The sequence below is a fragment of the Macaca thibetana genome, chromosome 3 (genome assembly GCF_024542745.1).
Source record: "Macaca thibetana thibetana isolate TM-01 chromosome 3, ASM2454274v1, whole genome shotgun sequence".
NCBI classification, from domain to species: Eukaryota; Metazoa; Chordata; class Mammalia; order Primates; family Cercopithecidae; genus Macaca; species Macaca thibetana.
Window position 1 is genome coordinate 83037052 of NC_065580.1, and position 27399 is coordinate 83064450.

Below are 27399 nucleotides of genomic sequence, written 5' to 3' on the forward strand. Positions count from 1 at the left end.
TCATTGAAGATTTTTGCACCTCTGTTCATCAGGAATATTGGGCTACTGTAGTTTTCTTATTTTCTTGTATCCTTTCCTGGCTTTTGTGTCAGAGTAATGATGATCTTGTAGAATGAGTTAGTTTTCTTCAATTTTTTGGAATAGTTGGAGGATGATTAGTATTAGTTCTTTATATAGTTAGTAGAGTTTAGCTGTGAATCCATCAGTCTTTGTATTTTCTTTGCTGAGAGCCTTCTTATTACGGATTCCATAGTACTACTTATTAGTCTGTTCAGGTTTTCTGTTCTTCCTGGTTTAATTTTAGTAGGTTGTATATCTCCAGGAATTTTTCCATTTCCTTTTGGTTTTTCACTTTATATGCATATAGTTGTTGATAATAGTCTCTGATGATCACTTGCATTTCTCTAGCATCAGTTGTAAGTCTCCTTTTTAATTTCTGATTCTGTTTATTAGAGTCTTTTCTCTTTTTTTCTTGGTTATTCTATCTAGTGATTCATCAATTTTATTTATCTTTTTAAAAAATCAGGCTTGTATTTTACTGATTTTCTGTATTTATTTTAGTTTTTATTTCATTTAGTTCTGCTCTTATCTTTTTCTTTCTTCTTTTTCTCTTTCTTTCTTTCTTTCTTTCTCTCCTTTCTTTCCTTCTTTCTTTCTTTATTTGTTGCTATTTTTGAGTTTGGTTTGTTGTTGCTTTTCTAGTTCTTTTAGGTACAGCCTTAGGTTGTTTATTTAAAATCTTTCTGGTTTTTTTGGTTGTTGTTGTTACCATTGTTTTTATGCAGCTATTTTTTGCTACAAAGTTCTAGCCAAGTACTGCTTTTGCTGTATCCCACAGCTTTTGGTATGTTGTATTTTCATTTTCATTTGTCTCAAGAAATTTTTAAATTAAAAAAAATTTCTTCTTTGACTCATTTGTTGTTTGGTAGAATTTTGCTTAGTTTCCGTGTATTTGTATGGTTTTCAGAGTTCCCTTGGTATTTATTTCTAGTTTTATTCCATTGTGGTCGACAAAATACTTGATATAAGTTCAGTTTTAAAATTTGTTAAGAAATCTTTTGTGATTTAACATATGGCCCATTTTGAAGAATGTTCCGTGTACTCACAAGAAGAATGCCTATTCTGTAGTTGTTGGAGAAAATGTTCTGTAAATGCCTGTTAGGTTCATTTAAATTCTATGTTTCTTTACTGATTTTCTGTCCACATGATCTGTCTAATGCTCAGAGTGGAGTGTTCAAGTACCCCACTATTATTATATTGGAATCTATGTCTCTCTTTAGATCTAGTAATATTTGCTTTATGGATCTAGGTACTCCAGTGTTGGGTGCATGTATATCTAGAATTGTTATGTTCTCTTGCTGAACTGATTCCCCTTTACCATTGTATAACAATATTCTTTTTTTTTTTTTTTTTTACTGTTTTTAACTCAAAGTCTGTTTTATCTGATATAAGTATAGTTACTCTTCTGTGCTTTTCTTCCCCCCATGGAATGTCTTTTCCCATACGTGTGTTTTCCATGTATGTCTTTACAGATAAGTTGAGTTTCTTGTAGGCAGAATATAGTTGAATCATGTTTTTGTATCCATTCAGCCAGTGTAAATCTTTTAAGTGGAGATTTTAATTCATTTACTTTCAAGGTTATTACTGATTTTTGAAGTTTTCTTTCTGTCATATTGTTTATTGTTTTCTGGCTGTTTTATATATTCTTTACTTGTCCTTTTTTCTTTTATTATTTGTAGTTTTCTGTTGTGGTACCATTTGAGTCCTTTCTCTTCCTCGTTTGTGTGTTTGTTTTACCAGTGATTTTACACTTACCTATGTTTTCATGATGATGACTGATCCTTTCCCTTTCAAGTTTAGGACTCCTTTGAGCATTTTTTGTAGAACTGGTCTAGTGATGATTAATTCCCTCAGAATTTGCTTCTCTGGGAAAGATTTTATTTATCCTGTATGAAGGATAATTTTCTTAGCTATAGTATCCAAGTACTTTTTCTTTTAGCACTCTGAACATATCATCCCATTCTTTCCTTTTCTGTGAGGTTTCTGCTGAGAAATCTGCTCTTAGTCTGATGGAGGTAACTTTATAGGTAACTAGAAACTTTTCTCTTGTTTTTTTTATAATTCTTTGTCTTTAGACAGTTTAACTGCAATGTGCTGTCTCCATTTGGAGATCACCGTGCCTTCCCTAACACAATGTCTTGATGTCAATATGGTTTGGCTGTGTCCCCATCCAAATCTCACCTTGAATTGTACTCCCATAATTCCCATGTGTTGTGTGAGGGACCCAGTGGGAGATAATTTTAATCACAGAGGCAGTTTCCCCCATACTGTTCTCATGATAGTGAATAAGTCTCATGAGATCTGATGGTTTTATCAGGAGTTTCTGCTTTTGCATCTTGCTCATTTTCTCTTGCCACTGCTGTGTGAAAACTGCCTTTCACCTCCCACCATAATTCTGAGGCCTCCCCAGCCATGTGGAACTGTAAGTCCAATTAAACCTCGTTTTCTTCCCAGTCTCAGATATGTCTTTCTCAGCAGTGTGAAAATGGACTAATGCAGTAAATTGGTACCAGTAGAGTGGGTGTTGCTGAAAAGACACCTGAAAATGTAGACACAATTTTGGAATTGGGTCACAGGCAGAGGTTGGAACAGTTTGGAGACCTCAGAAGAAGGCAGGAAAATGTGTGAAAGTTTGGAAATTCCTAGAGACTTGTTGAATGGCTTTGACCAAAATGCTGATTGTGATATGGACAGTAAGGTCCAGACTGAGGTGGTTTCAGATGGAGATGAGGAACTTGTTGGGAACTGGAGCAAAGGTGACTCTTGTTTTGTTTTAACAAAGAGACTGGTGGCATTTTACCCCTGCACTAGAGATTTGTGGAATTCTGAACTTTAGAGAGCTGATTTAGGGTATCTGGCAGAAGAAATTTCTAAGCAGCCAAGCATTTAAGATGTGACTTGCATGCTGTTAAGGGCATTCAGTTTTATAAGGGAAGTAGAGCATAAAAGTTCAGAAAATTTGCAGCCCGACAATGTGATAGAAAAGAAAAACCCATTTTCTGAGGAGAAATTCAACCTGCCTGCAGAAATTTACATAAGTAACAAGGAGCTGAATGTTAATTCCCAAGACAATGGGGAAAATGTCTCTAGGGCATGTCAGATGTCTTCACAGCAGCCCCTTCCATCACAGGCCCAAAGGCCTAAGAGAATATGGTTCTGTGGGCCAGGCCTAGGGTCTCTGTGCTGTATGCAGCCTAGGGACTTGGTGTCCTATGTCCCAGCTGCTCCAGCCCTGGCTGAAAGGGGCCTATGTAGAGCTTGGGCAATGGCTTCAGAGGGTGCAATCCCCAAACCTAGGCAGCTTTCATATAGTGTTGAACCTGCGAGTGCACAGAAGTCAAGAACTAGGGTTTGGGAACCTCCACCTAGATTTCAGAAGATGTATGGAAATGCCTGGATGCCCAGGCAGAAGTTTGCTGCAGGAGTGGGGTACTCATGGAGAACCTCTGCTAGGGCAGTGAAGAAGGGTAATGTGCTGTGGGAGCCCCCACACAGAGTCCCCACTGGGGCATGGCCTACTGGAACTGTGAGAAGAGTGACACCATCTTCCAGACCCCAGAATGGTAGATCCACTGACAGCTTGAACCATGTGCCTGGGAAAGTCACAGACACTCAATGCCAGCCCGTGAAAGCAGCTGGGAGGAAGGCTGTATCCTGCAAAGCCACAGGGAAGGAGCTTCCCAAGACCATGGGAACCCACCTCTTGCATCAGAATGACCTGGATGTGAGATCAGGAGTCAAAGGAGATTATTCTAGAGCTTTAAAATTTGACTGCCCAGATGGATTTCAGACCTGCATGGGCCCTGTAACCCCTTTGTTTTGGCCAATTTCTCTCATTTGGAACTGCTGTATTTACCCAATACCTGTACCCTCATTGTATCTAGGAAGTAACTATCTTGCTTTTGATTTTACAGGCTCATAGGTGGAAGGGAGTTGCCTTGTCTCAGATGAGACTTCGGACTGTAGACTTTTGGATTCAATGCTGAAATGAGTTAAGATTTTGGGGGACTGTTGGGAAGGCATGATTGGTTTTGAAAAGTGAGGACATGAAATTTGGAGTGGGCAGGGGTGGAATGATATAGTTTGACTGTGTCCCCACCCAAATCTCATCTTGAATTGTACTCTCATAATTCCCATGTGTTGTGGGAGGGACACGGTGGAAGATAATTTGAAACACAGGGACGGTTTCCCCCATTTTGTTCTTGTGGTAGTGAATAAGTCTCACAAGAGCTGGTGGTTTTATCAGGGGTTTCCGCTTTTGCATCTTCCTCATTTTCTCTTGCCACCACCACATAAGAACTGCCTTTCACCTCCCACCATGATTCTGAGTCCTCCCCAGTCATGAGGAACTGTAAGTCCAATTAAACCTCTTTTTCTTCTCAGTCTCACATATGTCTTTATCAACAGCATGAAAACAGATTAATACAATGTCTAAATTTCTTGCTAGATTTTGGAACTTTTCAGCTATTATTTTGCTAAATAGGTTTTTGAACACTTTCGTCCTCTCTTCACCTTCTGAGATACCAAAAATTCATATAATGTTTGCTTTAGAGTGTCCCATATGTTATGAAGGCTTCATTCATTCTTTTTTATGCTTTGTTTTTTTCATTTCTGTCTGACTGGGTTATTTCAAAAGACCTGTCTTCAAGTTCTGAGATTCTTTCTTCTGCTTGATCTATTGTTGAAGCTTTAAAATATATTTTGTAGTTCATTAAATGAACTCTTCAGTTCTAGAGTTTCCATTTGGTCTTTTTTATAATATTTATCTCTTTGGTAAATTTCTTATTCATATCCTGACTTGTTTCTTCTGATTTCTTTGTATTGTTTTTCAGCATTGTCCTGTATCTTGCTGAGCTCCTTTAAAATCAGTATTTTGAATTCTTTTTCTGAGATTTTGTGAAATTTTTTTGATTGGGATCTGTTGCTGGAAAATTATTTTATTCCTTTGGAGGTGTCATATTTCTTGCTCTTTAAAGTTTTCTATGTCCCTATATATCTATGCATCTATGTCTTCTTTCAAGTTTTTGAATTTTCTTTTGAGTTTAGGACTTTTTCCTGAAAATTTATCTATGATGTTGGTTGGAGCCTTTTGGCTTTGATTCTGAATGTGTGCAGTAGTGTAGTCTCTATATGATTTATTTGCCTATAAACAACGTTAGTGGTATCTGTGATTTCCTCAGTGGCTTAGGGTCATTAGTGGAGGCTGTGGTGGAGATTTTCTGGGAAAAGGAATTGCAGGTAGGTCAGTCTTCAGGCCCAAGTGGTTGCAGCAGCAGGCTGAGTATACCTGTCCTTTAGCCCCCTGGGTGGTATATGCTGGCACTAGTGTTAGTTGTCCACTTGGGCCAATTATCAGGCCTCCACGTGTCTTGCCCAGATGCTGGTAATGGCCGTCATGAGCCAGGTGGGTAGACTGGTTTTCAGACCCCAGTGCAGAAAGCATGGTGTGGGCCATGGCAGTAGCAGTGGTAAGATGACCGTCTTATTCCTGAGCAGTGCACACTGGTGTTGGCAGTGGCTGTGATAGGCTGGGCAGACTCCTCACCAAGCTCCTAGATGGCACATGTGAGTGTGTGTTTGTGGTGTTGGCAGCAATGTGAGTGGACCCATCTTCAGGTTCCTAGAGAGAGTGAATAGATGGTATAGGTGGTGGAATGGATAGAATAATCACCAAGCCCTTGGGTGGTGTGCTCAGGCTTGGAGGTGTGGTGCCAATTTGGGAGTGTCTGTCCTCAGGCCCCTGATGGTGTGCAGGGGTATAGGCTGTAGTAGGCAGGTTGAGACAGTCCGTGATGGTAGGTGTGGATACCTGACCTTAGGGCTTGTGCTAGGAAGCATAGTGGCCCTGTTGTTTGTATGAGTAGGTTGCTATCAGCAGTCTCCTACAAGCAGCTCTCAGGCTCTGGGAAGTGAACATTTAATCTCTGGCAGCAGCAGTGACTGCAGTGGTGAGTGTGAGGAGCCTGATTTGAGGATGTGCACTAGAGTACAGAACCTATGCTGCTAGTATGGGCAGGACTGGCACAGGGAGTCTCCAGTTCTGGGTTGCACTTGTTTCAGCTCCCTGCTGTAGGAGTGACTTCAGCATTGTGCAGAAAGTGGAGATGAGGATCCCGCCCTCTATTGGTGACCAGAGCACTTGACCATACTGTCAGGGGGGCAGGGTCATCACCCACAGCCCAGACATGCAGCTGTCAGACTTATTTGCTCTTGGGGCAGCAGCCCCAACAGCACCAGCAGAAGTGAGAAAGAATCCCACCCTCTGTGAGCGAGCTTTAACACAGGCCACACTGCCAGTGGGGGCATGGTTACAACTCACAGCCCCAGACAAGCAGCCCTCTCTTGCCCATCCAGCCCCTGGTGGCAGCAAGAGCAACTGCAGCTGCAGTGAAATGCAGAGGAGGAAAGAGATCCCATTCTCTCTATATAAGTCCAAGCACAGAGGCCACTCTGCCAGCAGGGGCGTGGTCACTCCTTCCAGCTCCAGTCCGACAGCTCTCAGACCTGCTTGTCTTGTCTCCCAGTGGCAAAAACTGCTATGGCACTGTGCACGTGTAGAAGAAAGATCCCACTCTCACTGTGAACCCAAGTACAATATGTGACACAGTTAGAGGTGGAGTCACTTATCAAAGCCCCGGACAGAAAGCTCTCCAGCTCTGGAAAGCATGTAATTTGGCTTCCTTTGTGCCCAGTGGCCGCCTCCTTGGTACGCTGTATCATTTTTTTTTTTTCCAGGGAGTAGTACTCTGTTGGACTAAAGTACTGGGGACCCCAAGCGTCTTTGAGCTCAGCCAGTGCTGCGCCTCTGTAGCCCTCTGGGTGGACACCAGGGGATATAAACAGAGGTTCCCAGGATGTGGCAATATGAGAGCTGTGGTTCCCAGAGCAGGATGCAGAATGGTGTTGGTTAGGCTCTCACAATGGTACCATGCTGTAGTCACTTAGATCTCAGGAGTGTGTGTGACCCAGTGCATTTTCTGTCTGGTACAATGCCCTCATTGGGTCTCCAGATCAACACCCACACTAGTCTTCGGGTTAGTGTGGGTAGAGGGGCTCTCCAATGGTTAGGATTGCAGCAGTCCACAGTGAGGATGTAAGCCAATGAGGGTCTCCCACTTACCCTTTCTCTTCAATAAGGAGCCCCTATGGGCTCCTAGCCAATCTCGGCCAAGCTAGCCACTTGCTTTCTTCCCCTTCTGTGTCTCAGATATTTCTCTGTTGAACTCCAGTGTTCTCTACTAGATGTTTTACCTGAAATGTGATAATCTATTTGGTTAAGTTTTGTTTCTTCTGTCTGGAGAAGGCAAGTGCCTGATGCCTCTAGTCAGCATCTTGAACCTGTCTCTACATTCAAGATATTTCTAATTTTTTGATGCAGATATTTATTGCTGTAAACTTCCTTCTTAGAACTTCTTTTGCTGTATCCCATAGGTTTTGGTGTGTGGTATTTCCATTTTCATTTGTTTCAAGAAATTTTAAAATTTTTTCTTTGACTCATTTGTTGTTCAAGAGCATGTTGCTTAATTTCCATGTATTTGTACAGTTTTCAAAGTTCTTTCTGTTATTGATTTCTAGTTTTATTCCACTGTAGTCAGAAAAGATACTTTATATGTTTTTAATCCTTTTTAAATTTGTTTAGACTTGCTTTGTGGCCTAACTTATGAATGCTTTGTGGCCTAACTATCTCTCCAGGATAGATTATCCTGGGGAGAGTTACATTTGTGAATGAGAATAACATATATTCTGTTAGTTACTGGGTGGAATGTTCTGTAAATGTCTGTTAAGTTTATTTGCTCTAGAATGCAGTTTAACTTTGATCCTTCTTCATTGATTTTGTCTAGAAGTTCTGTTTATTTCTAAAAGTGGAATTTTGAGGTCCCTTACTATTATTGTGTTGCTGTCTATCTCTCCCTTTAGATCAAATAATATTTGTTTTATATATTTGGGTGCTCCAGTGCTAGATGCACATGTATTTGTTATTGTTATATCTTCTTCCTTAATATACTTCTTAATTATTATGTAATGGCCTTCTTTGTCTCTTTTATATTTTTTTATTTGAAGTCTATTTTATCTGAAATAAGTATAGTTACTTCTACTTACTTTTGGTTTCCATTTGTATGGAACATCATTTTCCATCCCTTCATTGTCAGTCTGTGTGTGTCTTCACATATGAAGTGAGGTTCTTGTAGGCAGCAAATAATTGAGTCCTTTTTTAATCCGTTCAGTCAGTCTATATTTTTTAATTGGGGAAATTAACTTGTTTACACTGAAGGTTATTATTGACACTTGAAGACATACTCTCTGACTTTGTTCATTGTTTTCTGGTTGTTTCGTGTATCTTTTTTTTTCTTTCTTCCCTTCTCATTGTTTGTTTTGGTTGTTTTCTGTAGTGATAAACTTTGATTCCTTTCTCTTTTTCATTTGTGTATCTACTGTCATTTTTTCCCTTCTGATTAGTGTGGGGCTTATATTTTATTGAAATCTACCCATTACATGACCTTCTTTCATAAACTGTTTCTTCTCCTTTATTCCTCATTTTGGTTAATCAATTGCAATATATTTGAAACAAAGTCCAAGATATTAGATTTGCTAAGTAGCTCATAAGAACAACCTCCCTTTCTCATCTTTATGCTACATCTTTGTTGAGGTTTTCTATTATCTCTCACCTAAATTGTTGCTATGTTGGGCTTGGGGTTTTTTTGTTTTGTTTTGTTTTTTTTGGCTTAGCTTTCATTTTTTATTGTGAGGCCACCCTCCATACGCTACCACACTGATCTTTCTGAAATACAAATAACATGCTAACCATTTTCCTGTTTAAAATATTTTATTTATTCCCTTTTGCCTCTTGGATGAATTTAAAACTTCTTAGTGTGGCATAAAAGACTTTTAATACTATAACTCCAATTTTTCTAGTTTTCCCTATCATATCATTTTTCACTGTCTCCTCACCGAGAAGCTATGCTCCTTTTACATGCTTCTTGCTTTTCTCTCAATATGGCATAGCCCATTATAAAACAAAAATATTTATATTAGTATCTGGAAAATAATCCATCATTGCAAAATACTACAAATTTTTGAAAATGGACATTTTCAACTTATCTGAAGAGTAGTTTCCTTTCATTCTTAGTAGTTTCCCTTCATTTACAACTTTAGTATATTGAAAATTAACATTTAGAATTTTGATGATCCTCTATTTTGATGTTATTGTGAAACAATACAAAGTTCTAGCAAAAGACAAGGAAATTCATCCTCATCTCAGGTCCTTATTTCCCAGGAACCAGCATTGTTGTACTATTTCTACTTCACCAAATATATTCTAATTGGTAATTAGCCTTTCCAAGGAGATTTTCAATTCATTGAATCATCCAGTAACATATTGATAATGTCATTAAATCTGAGAAGTGTAATGATGATTTCCATGTCGCTAGTTAGCTGGTCAGCAAAAAAACAAATCCATGATTCTCATCTATAAGTTTCAATAGCAGTAATTACAATGTACTCATGATGGTTTAGGCAGCCATAGATACCCTAGAAATAGGTAATGACAAATTTCACATACTTTCTATTTCTCAGTGAAATGTTATTGCCTTCCTTTACCACCTGGAATGTTTCTATTTATCTTTCAAGATCGGTCCAAATAAAGCTTTTGACATCAAGTCTATTTTCTTGATAAAGCTAGCTGATCAATCTCCTTGCTTCTCATAAAACTTGCAATATCTATCCTATTACACAGGTTCTATTTTTGGATTTTATGTTTGTCTTTTAAGTAGCATCTCAGTTACTTAAGGACATGGATTTTATGTCAACCATTTAAAAAATGACCAGCCCTTAGTACAGCGACTGCTGGGACAAAGGTGCTGAATAAATATTTGCAGCAATGATACTTTTTTCCTTCTCCTCCATACACATTCCCTGTCATTTCTGAGCTTTTTCCTGCTTCATAAATTTTTCAAAAATTAACTTGGCCTGGAGAGAAAATGTTGAGTACACCATTGCTATAGTGACAAGCTTCACCTATTTCCATGTGTGTTGCAGATTCCTCCATGTGAAAACACCCTCCACATAATGTACCATGAGTCTCAGAGAGGCACGAGAGATACGGATATTGCAAAGAGGCTGCAATATCCTTCACATCAGGATCTCAACTCCAAATGGAAAAAAAGTGTTCTGCAACCTCCACAATGTAAAATGAAAGTTAATGTATGGGAAATAAAGCCTCCTGATTTTAGCTACAAACTGTATACATCTTTGAGAATTCCAGAAAGACCATCAAAACCCATTAAGGAAGAAAAAAGGAGGAAAAAAATCAGTTTTCCAGAAACAATGCTTCACTTGCCCAGCATAAGGAATCATCCTAAGGAGGCCATAGCTCCTAAATTTATAACTACATTTCCACGTTTGGATTCACAAAAAGCAAAGTTAATGTTTGTGAAGAGTGGACAGTATCCGAGGGGTGTATATGTCAATCCCAAACCACATGACTTTCGACAGGTACAAAGGAGCATTTGAATAAAAACAATTTAAGATAGATAAGAGGAACTATGTATTATTTTTTATTCATTTCTTAATGAGAAAAACTATTACATATAGGAAAAAGGTATGTGTATATAATGTGTATAATGCTGCCTTTTTTCCCTCACAGAACAATACAATTCACATTTAGCAATAAATGATAGAAGACAGAGGTAAGAACCTGTTGATTCTGATGAGGTTTAATCTGCCAGGTCAAGTGGCCAACTCTGAGATGGGCTTTCTTAGGTTTCAGGAGAACACGTTGGGTTTAGATATGATTGGAGAACAGATGTCAGTTGCCAGAAGTTTATAACCTAGTAATAATAAAATAAATTTATGGAATAAATTGATGAATGAATGAAAATAGTTAAAAAGGGATATTCTATTATTTTGATGAATTCTTTGGATGATTAATAATTTAAATAATATATGGACAATAATTAGATTTATAATTTAAAAGGGTGATGAAGAATATGGAGATGCAAATAAGGTCAAATATTTATGCAAAACATAATTCCATTAAAATGTGAATATTCTATTCTTAGGTCTATAATTTAGCACATAAACATGATTTGCTAGGCAAAGAGATAAACAGTAATACAGGATTTAGAAATAGTGAGATAAAAGAATAAGTGTATTCCAGTGAGAAAATACAGAATAGTAGTTAAGAGCATGGCTTCTAAGATCAGAGTATCCCTGTTCTTTTACTTTCTAATAACTTTAGACAAGATACTAAGCCTTTTTCATTATTTATAATGGTGTGTTAATAATGCTACATATTTTTTATGGTTATTTTACTTAATGAACGAAACAATATATGCAAAGCACAATGGAATCTGAAATGCTGAGGCATTCGATGAATGTTAACTCTATGAGCTATTAGGATAAAATTTGGAAAATCCAGGGAGCCATAGTCAATAACTCCCTTTACTTATTCAGAGCATCTACATATTTCCATTCATAGTAAATAACATATGTTACCTTTTGGAGATGAGGGAGGTCATTTAAATATTAAATGTTACTGGTTTATATAAATATTTTACTAGGCCAGGAGCAGTGGCTCACACCTGTCATCCCAGCACTTTTGGCAGGCCACAGTGTGAGGATCATGAGGTCAGGAGTTCGAGACCAGCCTAACCAACATGGTGAAACCCCATCTCTACAAAAAATGCAAAAATTAGCCAGATGTGGTGGCATGTGCCTGTAATCCCAGTGACTCGGGAGGCTGAGGCAGGAGAATCGTTTGAACTCGGGAGGCAAAGGTTGCAGTGAGCCAAGATCTCACCTCTGCACTCCAGCTTGGGCGACAGAGTGAGACTCCATCTCAAAAAATAATAATAATAAAATAAATAAATAAATGTTTTACTAATAACAGACTTAAAAACTTGAGTAAATGAAATTCAAGGAATAAGGAACATTTTTATTTTAGCTGAATTAACTTGCTTCTATAAATGAGTGGATTGGAGGCAGAGTGTTACAAATTGTGTAACCACCAGATGTCAGTATTGTTACAAAGTAAACCTCAATGAAGACTTTTTGAAATGAACTTGTTCTCATGTTGTATTCAATTAAAGCGTGAAAAATCTTGTATTAGATAATCTCCCTCTTTGGAACTTTTAATATTGTTCTATATACTTGTGGCAGGTAACTCATTAAGAAGCTAACCTGTTTAACATCTGCTGCTTGGTACCCTCACTGTTTCGTGCCACGTTTACTTAGCTTTTGAGTAGAGACCTTTGTGATGTTTTATTTGATCAGTTCTTGGAGCAAACAAATTCTATTTCAGTTCAAATTGGTTCACTTAAACCACTAAAATATCTACTTTGTTTATAGCTTATAAAAAGACAATAGTAACTCTACTCCAGGCTTGACAAATTATTTAGCTTTGTTCAACGTTTTTGCTATGTTTCTGAAATAAGTTCAGCTCCAGAAAAATAATATGTAATTCTATGTGTCATAAATTATGATCAAGTTTAAGATTAGGTTGCCAAATTTTGAACAGACTCCCTTAATTCCACACTGCTTAAGATACTAATTCTGATCTCTTCACAAAAGGATAATTGAAGTACTCCTCTCCACCACAAAAATGAATTGTTTATACACTAAATCTTAGATTATTTTTTCAAATTTTCATAAACAAGTTTTAAATGCTACATTTGAATGCCACAACAAAATTGTCAAAATTACATTTTGCCAAGGAAATATTTAATATTCGGAAAAATCAAATTCCAACAAGAAACAATATGTATTAGTAATATTGCAATCTTTTCTTTACATATCTAGTACCAACCTGGTTTACCAAACTTTGAGACGACTTATGAAAAGGACCCCTTTGGATTAAAGTTTAAATCACAACCCTTAAGTACAGGTAAGCTGTTAAGATGTTATGTTTATTGGAAAAAAAAAAAAAAAAAAAAAAACAACCTCTCTGCATTATATATTAGTAGTAGTACATGCATAGGCTTAAAACTAAATAGGTGGATATTATTATCACCTTTAATAATGTGGTAAATTTTTTAAATGCCCTTTTAATTATTTGCAACAATACATTTACTTTTCTACCATGACTGTTAATATATTATTAAAGATTATATTTGTAAGTCAATGTGTCATGTATAGAGAACAAATAGAGTGTAATGCTTAAGAGAATAAACTCTGGAGCCCAGCTGTGCAACTTTGAATCTTGGCTTCACTGCCCCAAATAACCTAAACTGTCTGTCTATTGGTGTCCTCATCTGGAAATGCAGATGATAACAACGGAATCTACATCACAGAATTACTGTGAGCATTAAATCTGCTAAAAGCACTTAGTAATGTATTAAAAAGCACATGGAAATAACATATACACATGCATGCTATAATTACTGTTATGGTGCCATTTGTTAAGTGTTAATTCAGAGTTAATTTGTATTATTTTACATTTCTTATTTGGATTAGGATGGATCACATCTGAATGCTATATTTACATATTATAATTATATATAAATTAAAACAAACAATAAGATGTTAACAGTGATTGTCTCTGGATAGTGAGATCACGGTTACATTTTATTTCCTCTTTTTCAAAATAAGGAGCAAATAATTTTATACCTGTAAAACAAGATAATTTATTTACAAATATTGTCCACATTTTACCATGTGTTATACTTACAAAAGTGTCATCTAGCTGTGTAATTAAAACGGAACATGTCAACTTTCCTAGTATATGCTATGTGTAACTCACTTTGGTAGAAAAAACCAAAGATACTTTATAAGACCCAGCCCCTGACCTCAAAAATACTTTAAGTAAAACATAAGATAGAATGCAAAATATACCATCCAATAGGAGATACTTTAGAAAGACGGGTCCAGAGAAATAAAACTTGGGATTGGAATTGGAGTTTGAAGAAAGACAAATTTAACTCCAGCGGGACTGGCAGAAAGAACAAGAAAAGTTTTGTTTAGATTTTCCTCTATAATTATCCAGCGACTTACCACTCCTGGGTCCTGATCTCCAAAACTGATACGATATCTGAGAAACATCATGAACAAAGACACGTCTTGTTGCTAAGCCTCTCATTTGTCTTCGTATCTCTAGTATATGGGTACCAATTACCAAAAGATGATAAACAGAAGAATACTACAAAAAGATTTATCACCCACAAGCATCGTGAATGCACCTGGGATTCAAAACTAATTTTGACAAAAGCCCCATGGCCTGTTAGATCTGCTTCATATACAGTGAGTTTGACTTTCTCTATAGCTGTTGGAAAATGTCTCCAGCACTGTTGTCGACAATTGCTTTAGTGCAGGAGTTTTTTATTTGTTGTAGTATAAAATATATTTCTGTCTTTAAAAATAAAGCATATAGCCGATGCTTTTTTTTGAAATACAAATAGTGGATTATCTAGAATTTTGGATTTTCTTTTCTTTTCTTTCTAGATCCTGATAAAAGAATAAGTGTATTCTAGTGGGAAAATACAGAATATTAGTTAAGAGCATGGCTTCTGAGATCAGAGTATTCCTGTTCTTTTACTTTCTAATAACTTCAGACAAGATACTAAGTCTTTTTTCATTATTTATAATGTGGGTTATAATTTATAATTATAATAAATTATTATAAAAGCTAAAAGCACTTAGTAATGTATTAAAAAGCACATGGAAATAACATACACACATGCATGCTATAATTACTGTTATGGTACCATTTGTTAAGTGTTAATTCAGAGTTAATTTGTATTATTTTACATTTCTTATTTGGATTAGGATGGATCACATCTGAATGCTATATTATAAATTAGCATTTCTAATAATGCTACATACTTTTTATGGTTATTTTAAGTAATAGCTATAGTAGAATAAGGTGTTGATGAAAGAGGCCAAACTCTGTAAAATATGTGAAGAGGTTTAGTCTGAGCCAAATTGATGACCATGACCTGTAACAAAGTCTCAGGAGGTTCTGAGAACATGTGGCCCGAGGTGGTTAGTTTACAGCTTGACTTTGTACATTTTAGGGAGACAGAAGTTACAGGCAAAGACATAAATCAATACATGTAAGGTATACATTTGTTTGGCCTGGAAATGAAGGACATCTCAAAGCTTGGAGGCTTCCAGGTCATAAGTAGATTTGATGCAGGGCGGGTAAGCCCCAAAACTGGGGCATAGCCGGGAACATTCTTGGCTTCACCCAAGAAAGAATTCAAGGGTGGGCCTGTGGTGTTAGATGGCATCTTCTATTGAGTACAGCAGCAGCAGAGGTACTGCTCCTTGTGAAGCAGGACTCCCCACAGGCAGCGCGCTCCGCGCAGCAGCTCAGGGGCAGTTCTGCTGTCATATTTACACCCACTTTTAATTACACGCAAATTAAGGGGTGGGTTATCCAGAAATTCCTAGAAAAGAAGTGTTTCCTTCCAGATGTTGCCACAGCAATGGTATACTGTCATGACACTGGTGGGGCTGTCTCATGGAGAAATGCTTTCAATGCCTCTTCCCTATTTCAACCAGTCTTCCATCTGGTCTGGAGTTGAGTCCCGCCTCCTACCTCAGATTCAAAGATTCCCCAATTGGCAATTGGCTGAAAGAGTTAAGCTGTGTCTGTTAAGTCAGCTTGAGTTAAGGTAAAGAGTAGGGGTTGTGGAAGTCAAGGTTCTTGTCATGTAATCGAAGACTCCAGGTAGCGGGCTTCAGAGACAATAGATGTGAAGGTCTCTTCTCAGACCTTAAAAGATATGAGACTGTCTGCAAAAGAGAGACAGCTTTGCAGGGCCATTTTGAAAGATGCCAAAAAAGTGTATTTTGGGGGTAAAATACTTTTATTTCCTCCAGGGCCTGCTATCTGTCATGTGATGCTACACTAGAGTCAGGTTGAAATTGGTATCTTATTGCTGCAAAGAGCTGTTTGTTTTGTTAGTTAGTCTTGAGATCTGTTTTAATGTTAATGCTGGTGAGTCGTGCCTGAGTTCCAAAGGGAGGAGGGTATAATGAGCCATGTCCCACCTTCTCACCTTCTCTTCCCATCAGGGTCTGAACTTCTTTTTCAGGTTTCTTTGTGTCCCCTCATTCATGAAGGGGGTCCATTCATTTGATTAGGGGGCCTTAGAATTTTATTTTTGTTTTACAAAGGCTTAAATATTGTAAGAAATGTTTCCCAAATTTCCTCTTATCTCATTGGAAATCATGAGAAGTTTAGAGAATGACACTCACGTGAGAAGGCCTGAAAAGACAGCTCTGTGATACACTCATAGAAAAAAATGTTGAGAGCACATACTTTTATCCTGGCTGAAATTCTGCCCTAGTCACATAAGGATGCTTCCCTTTATGTCTAAGCAGAACGAGATGTGAATCTGGAATACAGATACACTTTTAAAGCAAAGATTATTAAATAGCAAATTTTAACAAGTAATTAAAGTTAATACATGTCTGCTTTTACTAACTTCCTTTGTACCACTTTCCTTCAGAGACATAGAAGGCAACGTGATGCGTACAGTGCATTTATGGATCGTGTGGAAGAAAAGCTTACAAAGATATGTAAGAGCAGGTGGGCAAAAAAATTAGGATTTGTTGTTAAATACTTACGTTAACTCTTTAACATTAGTATTCAATTTCTGTTTTAAATAAAACATATTTTATCATATAAGTGCTCAACTGTCATAGGAACTGTAGGTGAAATAGTTGCATGGTGCTTAACTGTTTTAAGTGGAGCCTGAAAAAATCCTGTCCCATTAACAATATATTTAAGAATTTCATTGCAACCTATTTCCTAGGTGCATAATCACCTCTCACAGCTCTCTTTATTCACATGTCAATGTCATCTCTGAGAAGTGGGGAGGAGGACAGATTAATGTAACAGAGTTTGGGCTTTGAGTTTGATGAAATAAGTTCAAATTAAGAGTAATCCACCTATAATTTGTGATCTTGGATGATTCGCTTAAATTTTCTGATCCTATTTTCTCAGGTTTTGGGAGAATTAAGATGACATATATAAACTGCTGGCACAGTTCCTCATATCTTCTTGATTCAATTATTACTATTATTAATGATAATATAGAGATATGGCCTTGCATGACCATGGAAAAGTAACATATTACCTGTGGCTTAGTTTTCTCCTCTGTAGAATGACAGTAATAATAGTACCAACTTTGCAGAGTTAGTATTGAAATGGCTGCATTGTCTGGGGAATTACCCATGGTTCATTGCCTGGCATTGAGAAAGAATTCAGGACACAGACACATGTGGGTGGGTTAAGGAGCAGAAAGATTAATAGAAGAAAGGAGAAAGGAGAGCAGCTCCTTTCCAGAGAGAGAGAAACGTTGGAAAAAGGGGAAGGCAGGCCTACTGCAGCAGATTTTATAGGCAGGTTGGAGGAGGCAGTGTCTGTTTTAAATAGAGCCCACAGATTGATTCGATCAGATATGACATTTACATAGCCTAAGGGAAGGCTGGCCACTCCACCTTAATCTTATTATGCAAATGGACTCTCCACTTGACCAGTGGCCATCTTGTCTGCTCCTTACTGTACAGGTGGCTGGCAAAGGAAGGGATGATGGAGCCACCATTTTGAACATGCCTGGTTCCAGGTAGTTATTTCCTATGGAATTCACCTGTGGAAGCTTCTAGCTTGCTTGTCTGTGTCTGCCGCTCAATTTTACAGGCTGCTTTTTGTTAGGAAATGATTTGGGGCTGCTTTTCATTAAAAAGAAAAACCTGGCCAGGCATGGTGGCTCATGCCTGTAATTCCAACACTTTGGGAGGCCAAGGTGGGTAAATCACGAGGTCAGGAGTTTGAGAACAGCCTGACCAACATGGTGAAACCCTGTCTCTACTAAAAATACAAAAAATTAGCTGGTTGTAGTGTTGGACGCCTGTAATGCCAGCTACTCAGGTGGCTGAGGCAGGAGAATCGCTTGAACCTGGGAGGCAGAGGTTGCAGTGAGCCGAGATTGCGCCACTACACTCCAACCCGGGTGACAGAGTGAGACTCTGTCTCAAAAAATAGAAGAACCTTACCAAAGCCTCCCATACCCTATCTGCCTTAGTAATTTTTTCTTAACTCCTGTATCACTATGAATAATCGAAGTTTGTATTTGTGAAGCAATTGGAACATAGCACATGACACTTAGTAATTGCTATCTAAGTATTTTATGAATAACAATTCAAAAGTATGTATTTTTGTGTACAAAATTACACATATATAATGCCTAGGGACTAATGAAGTCAAGAGCTTTCTGAAAGATGAGAGAGGCTACTCAGTAAGATTAATTTTCAGATTTTTATGAGGGAGTACACAGAGTGAACAGTCAGCAGACAGCTATCTTTAGGAGGACCACATGACAGATGAATATAAAAAGAGTAGATATGTGACCAGAAAGCTGTCACCAAATGGACAAGAATTTGTTTTAAGTGGTGGGTACAGAGTCATCCTACTAATGATTTAGGATGTAGATTTATCCTTTCAAAGTTTACAAAATGGTTACTTTAAATTGCAAACATCCTGCTGTACATATATAAAATTCTTGTTTCCTGTAGCATAGTGGGAGCTTCTCCTCTATAATTGATGTGCTGGAGCTTGGTAACTGGTGGCTCAACATAAAAGAAAATGACATGGTAGTCCATCACCAAAAGTTTCTTTTGTTGTTGCTTTATTGTTTGTTTGTTTGTTTTTGAGATGGAGTCTCACTCTGTCACTCAGGCTGGAGTGCCGTGGTGTGATCTCGGCTTACAGCAACCTCCACCTCCCAGGTTCAAATGAATCTCCTGCCTCAGCCTCCCAAGTAGTTGGGATTACAGGTTCCCATCACCACATCTGCCTAATTTTTTATTTTTAGTAGAGATGGGGTTTCGCCATGTTGGCCAGGCTGAACTCAGGTGATCAACCTGCCTCGGCCTCCAAAAGTGCTGGGATTACAGGCGTGAGCCACAGCACCCAGCCACCAAAAGTTTCTTTTCTTTTTTTTTTCTTTGAAATGGAGTCTCATTCTGTTGCCCAGGCTGGAGTGCAGTGGCTCGATCTCAGTTCACTGCAAGCTTCACCTCCCCGGTTCACGCCATTCTCCTGCCTCAGCCTCCCAAGTAGCTGGGATTACAGGTGCCTGCCACCACGCCTGGCTAAATTTTTGTGTTTTTAGTAGAGATGAGGTTTCACTGTGTTAGCCAGGGTGGTCTCGATATCCTGACCTCGTGATCCACCTGACTTGGCCCCCACAAAGTGCTGGGATTACAGGTGTGAGCCACCGCGCTGGGCCCACAGCCACCAAAAGTTTCTTAAAGTGGTTACAGAAAATCGTATATCATTACTGCTGCCTGTAACACTGTGAATTCATGGCCTCTAGCCTCAGTCAGAACTTCAACTTTCCTAGGTGTCACTGGGAAGCATACTTCAAAAGCAAATCTACCTCAGTATTTCACAGGCTTCTCAAAATAGAAATGTTTTCTTCTGAAGTTGTAGTTCCTCTTATTTTTTCATTTTTAAAAAATATTTGATATATTTAGCAAACAGATCCCTGTGAAGGTTCAAATAAAATGGCTTTATTTTTCTCAAATCATGAATTTTAAATATGCTGTGTTGGATCTCCCTCCCCTCAGCTTGAGAACAACTTTGGCAGAGTCTATAGATTTTCAATACTTCATTTGTACTAGCCCTGTCATTTCTGTAATTTAAACTCACATTCAGCCATGAAAAAGCTATGTAAGTCAATTTAAAATTTTTCTGTAATTTAAGATTATGTTCAGCCATGAAAAATTCAGGATAAGAAATATATATGACTTGTATTTCACATCGTGCATAAAGAAAAAAATTCATGTGGATTACAGACCTAAATGTGAAAGGAAAATAATAACATTTCTGCAATACATTTGGAGAATTAAATGATATATTTAAAAGAACCATAAAAGCACTTTTAAAGAAAAAAAGTATTGAATGTTCTACTTGAACATTAAAACTACAAACTTCCATCAAAATACAACATTAGGAGAGTAAATAGGCAGACAGAGAGCTTAGAGAAAATATGTGCTACTCATATAAGCAAGAAAATGGTTTATATTAATAATATATAAAGAACTCATGCAAATAAATAAGAAATAGGCATGTAATTCAATGGAAAATAACAGGAGGCTGGGCATGGTGGTTCATTCCTGTAATTCCAACACTGGTAGGCCAAAGTGGGAGAAACTCTTGAGCCCAGGAGTCTGAGACCAGCATGGACAACATTAGGAAATCCTGTCTCTACAAAACGTTTAAAAAATTAGCCAGATGTGATGGTACACACCTGTGGTCCCAGCTACATGAGAGGCTGAGGCAGGAGATTTACTTGAGCCCAGAAGGTTGAGGCTGCACTGTTCCCTCCACTGCGTTCAAGCCTGGGTGACAGAGCAAGACCCTGTCTCAAAGAAAAGGAGGGAGAGAGGAAGGAAGGAAGAAAGGAAGGAAGGAAGGAAGGAAGGAAGGAAGGAAGGAAGGAAGGAAGGAAGGAAGGAAGGAAGGAAAGAAGGAAAGAAGGAAAGAAGGAAGGAAGGAAGGAAACAGACTTCATACAAGATCTCTAAATGACAAAACATGAAAATGTGTTCATCTTCATGAGTAGTCAAGGAAACATGCAGTAAGATGCACAATGGACTACTATTGCACACCCACCGAAATAGCTAAAATAAAAAGATAAACAACAGGAAGCATAGGTGTATTCATCCATTTTCACGCTGCTGATTAAGACATAACCAAGACTGAGCAATTTACGAAAGAAAGAGGTTTATTGTACTTACAGTTCCACATGGCTAGGGAGACCTCACAATCATGGTGGAAGGCAAGGAGGAGCAAGCCACATCTTATGTGGATGGCAGGAGACAAAAAGAGGGCTTGTGCAGGGAAACTCTTGTGTTTAAAAACCATCAGATCTCATGAGACCCATTCACTATCACAAGAACAGCATGGGAAAGACCCATCCCCATGATTCAATTAGCTCCCACTGGGTCCTTCCCACAACATGTGGGAATTCAGGATAAGATTTGGGTGGAGACACAGCCAAACCATATCATTCCACCTCTGGCACCTCCCAAATCTCATGTCCTCACATTTCAAAACCAATCATGCCTTCCCAACAGTCCCCCAAAGTTGTAACTCATTTCAGCATTAACTCAAAAGTCTACAGTCCAACATCTCATCTGAAACAAAGCAAGTCCCTTCTGCTTATAAGGCTGTAAAATCAACAGCAAGTTAGTTACTTCCTAGATACAATGGGGGTACAGGCATTGGGTAAATACAGCAATTCCAAATGGGAGAAATTGGCCAAAACAAAAGGGATACATGCCCCATGCAAGTCTGAAATCCAGCACAGCAGTCAAACCTTGAAGCTCCAAATGATCTCCTTTGACTCCATGTTTCACATCCAGGTCACACTGACACAAGATGAGTTCCCATGGACTTGGGCAGTTCCACCCCTGTGGCTTTGCAGGATACAGCCTCCTTCCCAGCTGCCTTCATGGGCTGGTGTTAAGTGTCTGTGGCTTTTCCAGGCACACAGTGCAAGCTGTCAGTGGATCTACCATTCTGGGGTCTGTAGGACAGTGGCCCTCTTTTCAGAGCTCCAATAGTTGGTGCCCCAGTGGGGACTCTGTGTGGGGGCTCTGACAGCACATTACCCTTCTGCACTGCCTTAGCAGAGGTTCTCCATGAGGACCCCATCCCTACAGCAAACTTCTGCTTGGGCATCCAGATGTTTCCCTACATCTTCTGAAATCTAGTCGGAGGTTCCCAAACCTCAGTTCTTGACTTCTGTGCACTTACAGGCTTAACACCATGTGGAAGCTGCCAAGGCTTGAGGCTTGCACACTCTGAAGTCATGGCCCGGGCTCTATGTTGGCCCCTTCCAGCCATGGCTGGAGCAGCTGGGACATAAGGCACCAAGTCCCTAGGCTGCACACAGCATGGTGACCCTGGGCCTGGCCCACAAAACCAGTTCTTCCTCCTAGGCCTCTGGGCCTGTGATGGGAAGGGCTGCCACAAAGGTCTCAGAGACATTTCCCTCATTGTCTTGGGGCTTAACATTCAGTTCATCACTACTTATGCAGATTTCTGCAGCCAGGTTGAATTTCTCCTCAGAAAATGGGTTTTTCTTTTCTATCGCATTGTCAGGCTGCAAATTTTCTGAACTTTTATGCTTTGCTTCCCTTATAAAACTGAATGTCCTTAACAGCACCCAAGTCACGTCTTAAATGCTTAGCTGCTTAGAAATTTCTTCTGCCAGATGCCCTAAATTATCGCTGTCAAGTTCAAAGTTCCACAAATCTCTAGGCCAGGGGCAAAATGCTGCCAGTCTCTTGGCTAAAACATGACAAGAGTTACCTTTATTCCACTTTTCAACAAGTTCCTCATCTCCATCTGAGACCACCTCAGCCAGGACTTTATTGTTCATATCGCTATCAGCACTTTGGTCAAAGCCATTCAACAAGTCTCTAGGAATTTCCAAGCTTTTGCACATTTTACTGTCTTCTTCTGAGCCCTCCAAACTGTTCCAACCCCTGCCTGTTAGCCAGTTCCAAAGTCACTTCCACATTTTCAGGTATCTGTTCAGCAACACCCCAGTCTACTGGTACCAGTTTACTGTATTAGTTTGTTTTCACACTGCTGATAAAGACATACCCAAGACTGAGCTATTTACAAAAGAAACAGGTTTATTGGACTTACAGTTCCACATGACGGGAGAGGCTTCACAATCATGGCAGAAGGTGAAAGGCACATCTCACATGCCAGCAGACAAGAGAACAGAGCTTGTGCAGGCAAACTCCCATTTTTAAAGCCATCAGACCTCGTGAGACTCATTCACTATTACAAGAACAGCACAGGAAAAACCTGCCCCCATAATTCAATACCCCCCCCACACTGGGTTTCTCCAATGGCACATGGGAATTGTGGGAGTTACAATTCAAGATGAGATTTGGGTGGGGATACAGCCAAACCATATCAATAGGCAAGGGTGTAGAGCAATTAGAATTCCTATACACTGCTTGAGGGGGAAGAATTGGGACAAGTACTTTGGAAAAATATTTTGCAATATATTCTAAAGTTGAATGTATACATACATATAACCTATGACACAAAATTCTATTATAAATGCTGTATACTTAGCTGATATATACGATATATTTGTATGCACTAAAAGATATATATAGGAATGCTTATAGCAGAATTACTTGTGATAACCTTTACATTAGAGACAAGCCCAATGCCAATAAATAATAGAATGGATACATCAAGTGTGGTGTATTTATACAATAGATTATACAGCAAAGAAAATGAACAAAATGTTGCTATATACAAGTAATGGGGATGAGTTTCACAAACACACCTAGGAGTTTTTTAAAAGCCAGATGCTATATATATGTACAACATATATATATACACACATATCTGTGCATACTGTATTATTATTCCATTTGTATAAAGGAAAACTCTTGTCTATGTGTAAGAAATCAGGATGTTGACTTCCTTTGGTTTGAAGGGAAGGAGTACAATAACCTTCTGGGTCCTGGAAATGTAGTATTTTCTGACCTTGATGTTGGTTACATAGATGCATTCACTTTGTGATACTCCATAGAAATATTTATTTAATATCTATGCACTATTACATGTATATGTAAAACTTTAATAATTTTTTTAATTGGGAGATTCTTTGTAATTGTTTTAAATTTCAAAAAGAAGGAAAGAAAGCCTCATTCATTCTAAATTAACATTCTAATCTCACATCCAATTCAAAATTTCTTTGCTGTTTTCAACAAAAGCCTGCCCTGTAGCTCCGGGATCTGGGGAAGAGAATGTTGTCTCTTGTTTCTCTCTTTCTGCACCTGTCTCAATCACACTCCATTGCTTCTTGGTCTGCCTTTTATCTCCAAGGTGTTGGTGTCCACAGGAGAAATGGAAGAAACAGGGGCAAAAAGCCCAGGTAACAGAGACTACTGTAATCAGCCATGACATCCTCTGTGTGGCTGATGTCCAAATAGTGACTGGCTTGTGGAGGACATTTTTGCACATTATTCTCTGTGCTAGACAGAGGCCTCATTTGGCACAGTCTCTGAGAACAACATCCAGTAACTTGCCCTAAGTCCCTGCCTCAGCCCACTACCTCTTATAGGTCTGATAAGAGGCACCTTATCATCGGTGGGATTACTCACAAGATGGCTGGAGCTCATCAATTTCATTAAATCAGTGTGTTTACAGAACCCTCCAAAGAGCTCACCAAATGGCGTGAGTACAGAAGACCCCCGTTTTCCTTTCCCCTTTCCCTCACATTGTGAGCCACCTATTTTTGCATCTCTAGATAAGAAGTAGACAGGATGCTTTATAATCAAATGCACATCCTTAAAACCTCTTGGGGACATAATATGAAACCACTCCTCTACCAGGAGCTCCCAAAACATCTTGTACTAAAGGGCTCCACAGGTGGTCGTTGCAGTTCTGTAGCTCAGCAAGCGTTCATCCAGAACAAGCCTGCTGGTTTCCTTCACTCATATGCACCCTTAATCTTTATAAATGATAATTCTGAGCATTCACAAATTGGCTTTGCAGGGATTACCTTATTTTTTCCTTTCTCACAGAAATCAGAAATGGGTATTCCTCAGGGCTTTCCCCCAAGGGTAATGATGCCTCCTTTAAAAAGCAAAGCCTTCAGGGTTGGGCCCAGTGGCTCACACCTGTAATCCCATCAGTTTGGGAGGCCAAGGCAGGCAGATCACGAGATCAGTAGGTCAAGACCATCCTGGCTAACACAATGAAACCCCGTCTCTACTAAAAATACAAAAAAATTAGCCAGGCATGGTGATGGGTGCCTGTAGTCCCAGCCACTCAGGAGGCTGAGGCAGGAGAATGGCGTGAACCCTGGAGGCGGAGCTTGCAGTGAGCCGAGATTTCACCACTGCACTCCAGCCTGGGCAACAGAGTGAGACTCTGTCTTAAAAAAGATTAAAAAAAAAGCCTTCAGGTGTTTGATTGTTCAATTCCTTAATTTGTACTGAAGAGAGGGTGATAGTAGGTGGTCTGGCCTATTTACCTTTTAAAAAGCCCCATAGGGATAGAACTTCTAGCAGTTTCTTGATGGTGTTACCAAAACACCAGGGGTTTAGTCTAGGTCCTGCTGCTCACCACACAGAAAGGCAATCACTAAGACATGAGTATTGCCAAGGAAGAAGGCTTTAATCAGGTGCTGCAGTCAAGAAGATGGGAGCTCAGGCTCAAATCCATCTCTCTGACCAACTAAACCTATGGGTTTATATAACATTCTTCTATAGAAAGAAATGTAACAATATGTAAGAAAACAGAAACTAGGGAGGGGCAAGGATGCAATCATGATGAATGAGGGCTCCAGACTTCTCATTGTTAGGATGTCATGATCTGGTGAGTTTCAGTTCTTGGAAACCTTTTTAAGAGGCCTGAAGGTCCTTTCCTGAGGAAGGAACTCAGATAAAACAAATGTAAGCTTCAAGCTTTAAGACCAGAAAGGTCAATTTCTACATGCATCAGAAAGAACAGTCTATGGGATTATTGGGTTGGTTTCAATGGAACATAGGAGTTTATATAAAGGAAAACTCTTATCCATGTATAAGAAATCAGGAAATTGACTTCCTTTGGTTTGAAGGAACCAACCTGTCTCCTAGTGTTAGCTTTGAGGCTTTTCCCCCATTTCAAGACAACAGGAAACACATCCCATTTCCACATCCTTTAAAAACTTGTAGTACTTCTCTAAAGGCGCTCCTACCTCCCCTCACCTAAGTGAGAAGCCTCATTGTAATGCTTCCCTGCACTATTCTACCCTACTGGTGCTAATACAGAAGGAAAAGTTGAATTGTGTAAGACAGGATGTATTTAGAAGTCCTTAGTTTTTGCAGCATTTAATTGGCATTTATAAATCAAACTCAGTAATGTGCAATCACTTTCATAGGCATAACCTCACTCAATTGTCTTCAGACCATGCACTGTTTAGTCAGGTATTATTATTATTATTGGAGACAATTGTTATTGTTGTTATAATTTTATAAGCTTGGAAACTAAAGTCTTCACTGGGAACTTAATGTTAACATCACTTATTCAAGATGGCACTCCAAAACACCTTGTACTGTTGCCCTCAGTTGCATGTGGATGCTTTCTGATAAGTACGAAAAATACATTTGACTATTTGGCCAACAGAGTATAGTTCTACTTCCACATCATAGTTCTAGTCATGTTCCACCATTCTTTTTTGTTATCATGCCTTTATAAGCTTGGTTTTAGTTATTTCAATAGTGAATAAGAGGATTAAGCAAATTACATCTAGCATTTGCAGCCAAGTTTCTGATCTCAGGAGTGACCTATCAGGTAAGTCTCACCCTTTATAGAAGCTGATTCAGTGAATTCTGCTCACACATTTCTCTTTTGTTCATTTAGATAACTGATGGACCAAAACAGCATAGGGCTTCCTGAACTCTGGCCTGAATGTTCATCTCCCGTGCATTTCCCAGTGAGACCATGAATGAGTTCTGGCACCTTCCTGGATTCTGCGGAAATCTGCACTCTCTCAGAGGCTTGAGAAAGTGCTAAAACAACAAAGGAAAGTTGCATAATTTGAAATTCCCTTGTTACCACATGGATCAGAATCCAATCATCAGGCTTTTGATTTAGTCTGTGAAAGTTAGATCTTGCAACTATGAGTGGAAATGCTGATAATGTTGTGCTTTCTGTTAATGTCCAAAGTTAAAGAGATGCTGTAGTCTCAGGTAAAACTAATGTAAGACAAATAAACAACAATAATGCTTACTAATTTTGACTACCACGTTTCTCTAAGGGCAAAGATTGCAAATTTTATCTGTTTGTATCCTTCATAGAAATAAGAATTCTCTGGATATAGCATATATTCTACTAAAGGATGACTGTTACACTGTGTGGGAAAGTAATACTTAAAAATCAAATATTTTTACTTTAAAAAACACAGAACAAGGTAGCAACCACAGTTGAAGTCATTCAAATATAAATGGGGCACTTTCCCAGGAGATGTCATCCAAAGACAAAAAAAAAAAAGGCAAGTTTAATTCATGACACAGTGAAGTTCTTCTATGGTTTAAATTGTTCCTAGAAATAGATTTTATTTCAGGAATCATTGGATGTCAGATGGTTAGTGATAGAGTTTATTTCTGAAAAAAAAAGAGTATATGTATGAGCTTTGTGTTCACATATACAAGGTGGCATAGGCTGAAACAATCAACATTTACTTAGTATGTTTATGGTATATTGATATCAATATTTGAATCTTCATTTTTTCAGTTTTTTCTAATACACTTTAAGAAGCTTCTCTGAGACACTCCACTATATCAAAAGAGAGAAGATCTCCAAGT

The 27399-nt window shown here is 38.6% G+C and overlaps 1 protein-coding gene across 1 annotated transcript in view; it reads left to right on the forward strand.

Annotated features, from left to right (window-relative positions):
* The window catches only part of LOC126951318 (uncharacterized), a 69460-nt gene extending 42621 nt beyond the window's left edge, over positions 1-26839 (forward strand). Inside the window, exons 2-6 of the mRNA XM_050785369.1 lie at positions 10096-10551; positions 12856-12940; positions 14150-14292; positions 16509-16588; positions 26456-26839. Coding sequence (XP_050641326.1) covers positions 10096-10551; positions 12856-12940; positions 14150-14292; positions 16509-16588; positions 26456-26459 — 768 coding nt within the window. The 3' untranslated portion in view covers positions 26460-26839. The remainder of the gene's footprint in view (positions 1-10095; positions 10552-12855; positions 12941-14149; positions 14293-16508; positions 16589-26455) is intronic.
* The last annotated feature ends 560 nt before the right edge of the window (positions 26840-27399 follow it).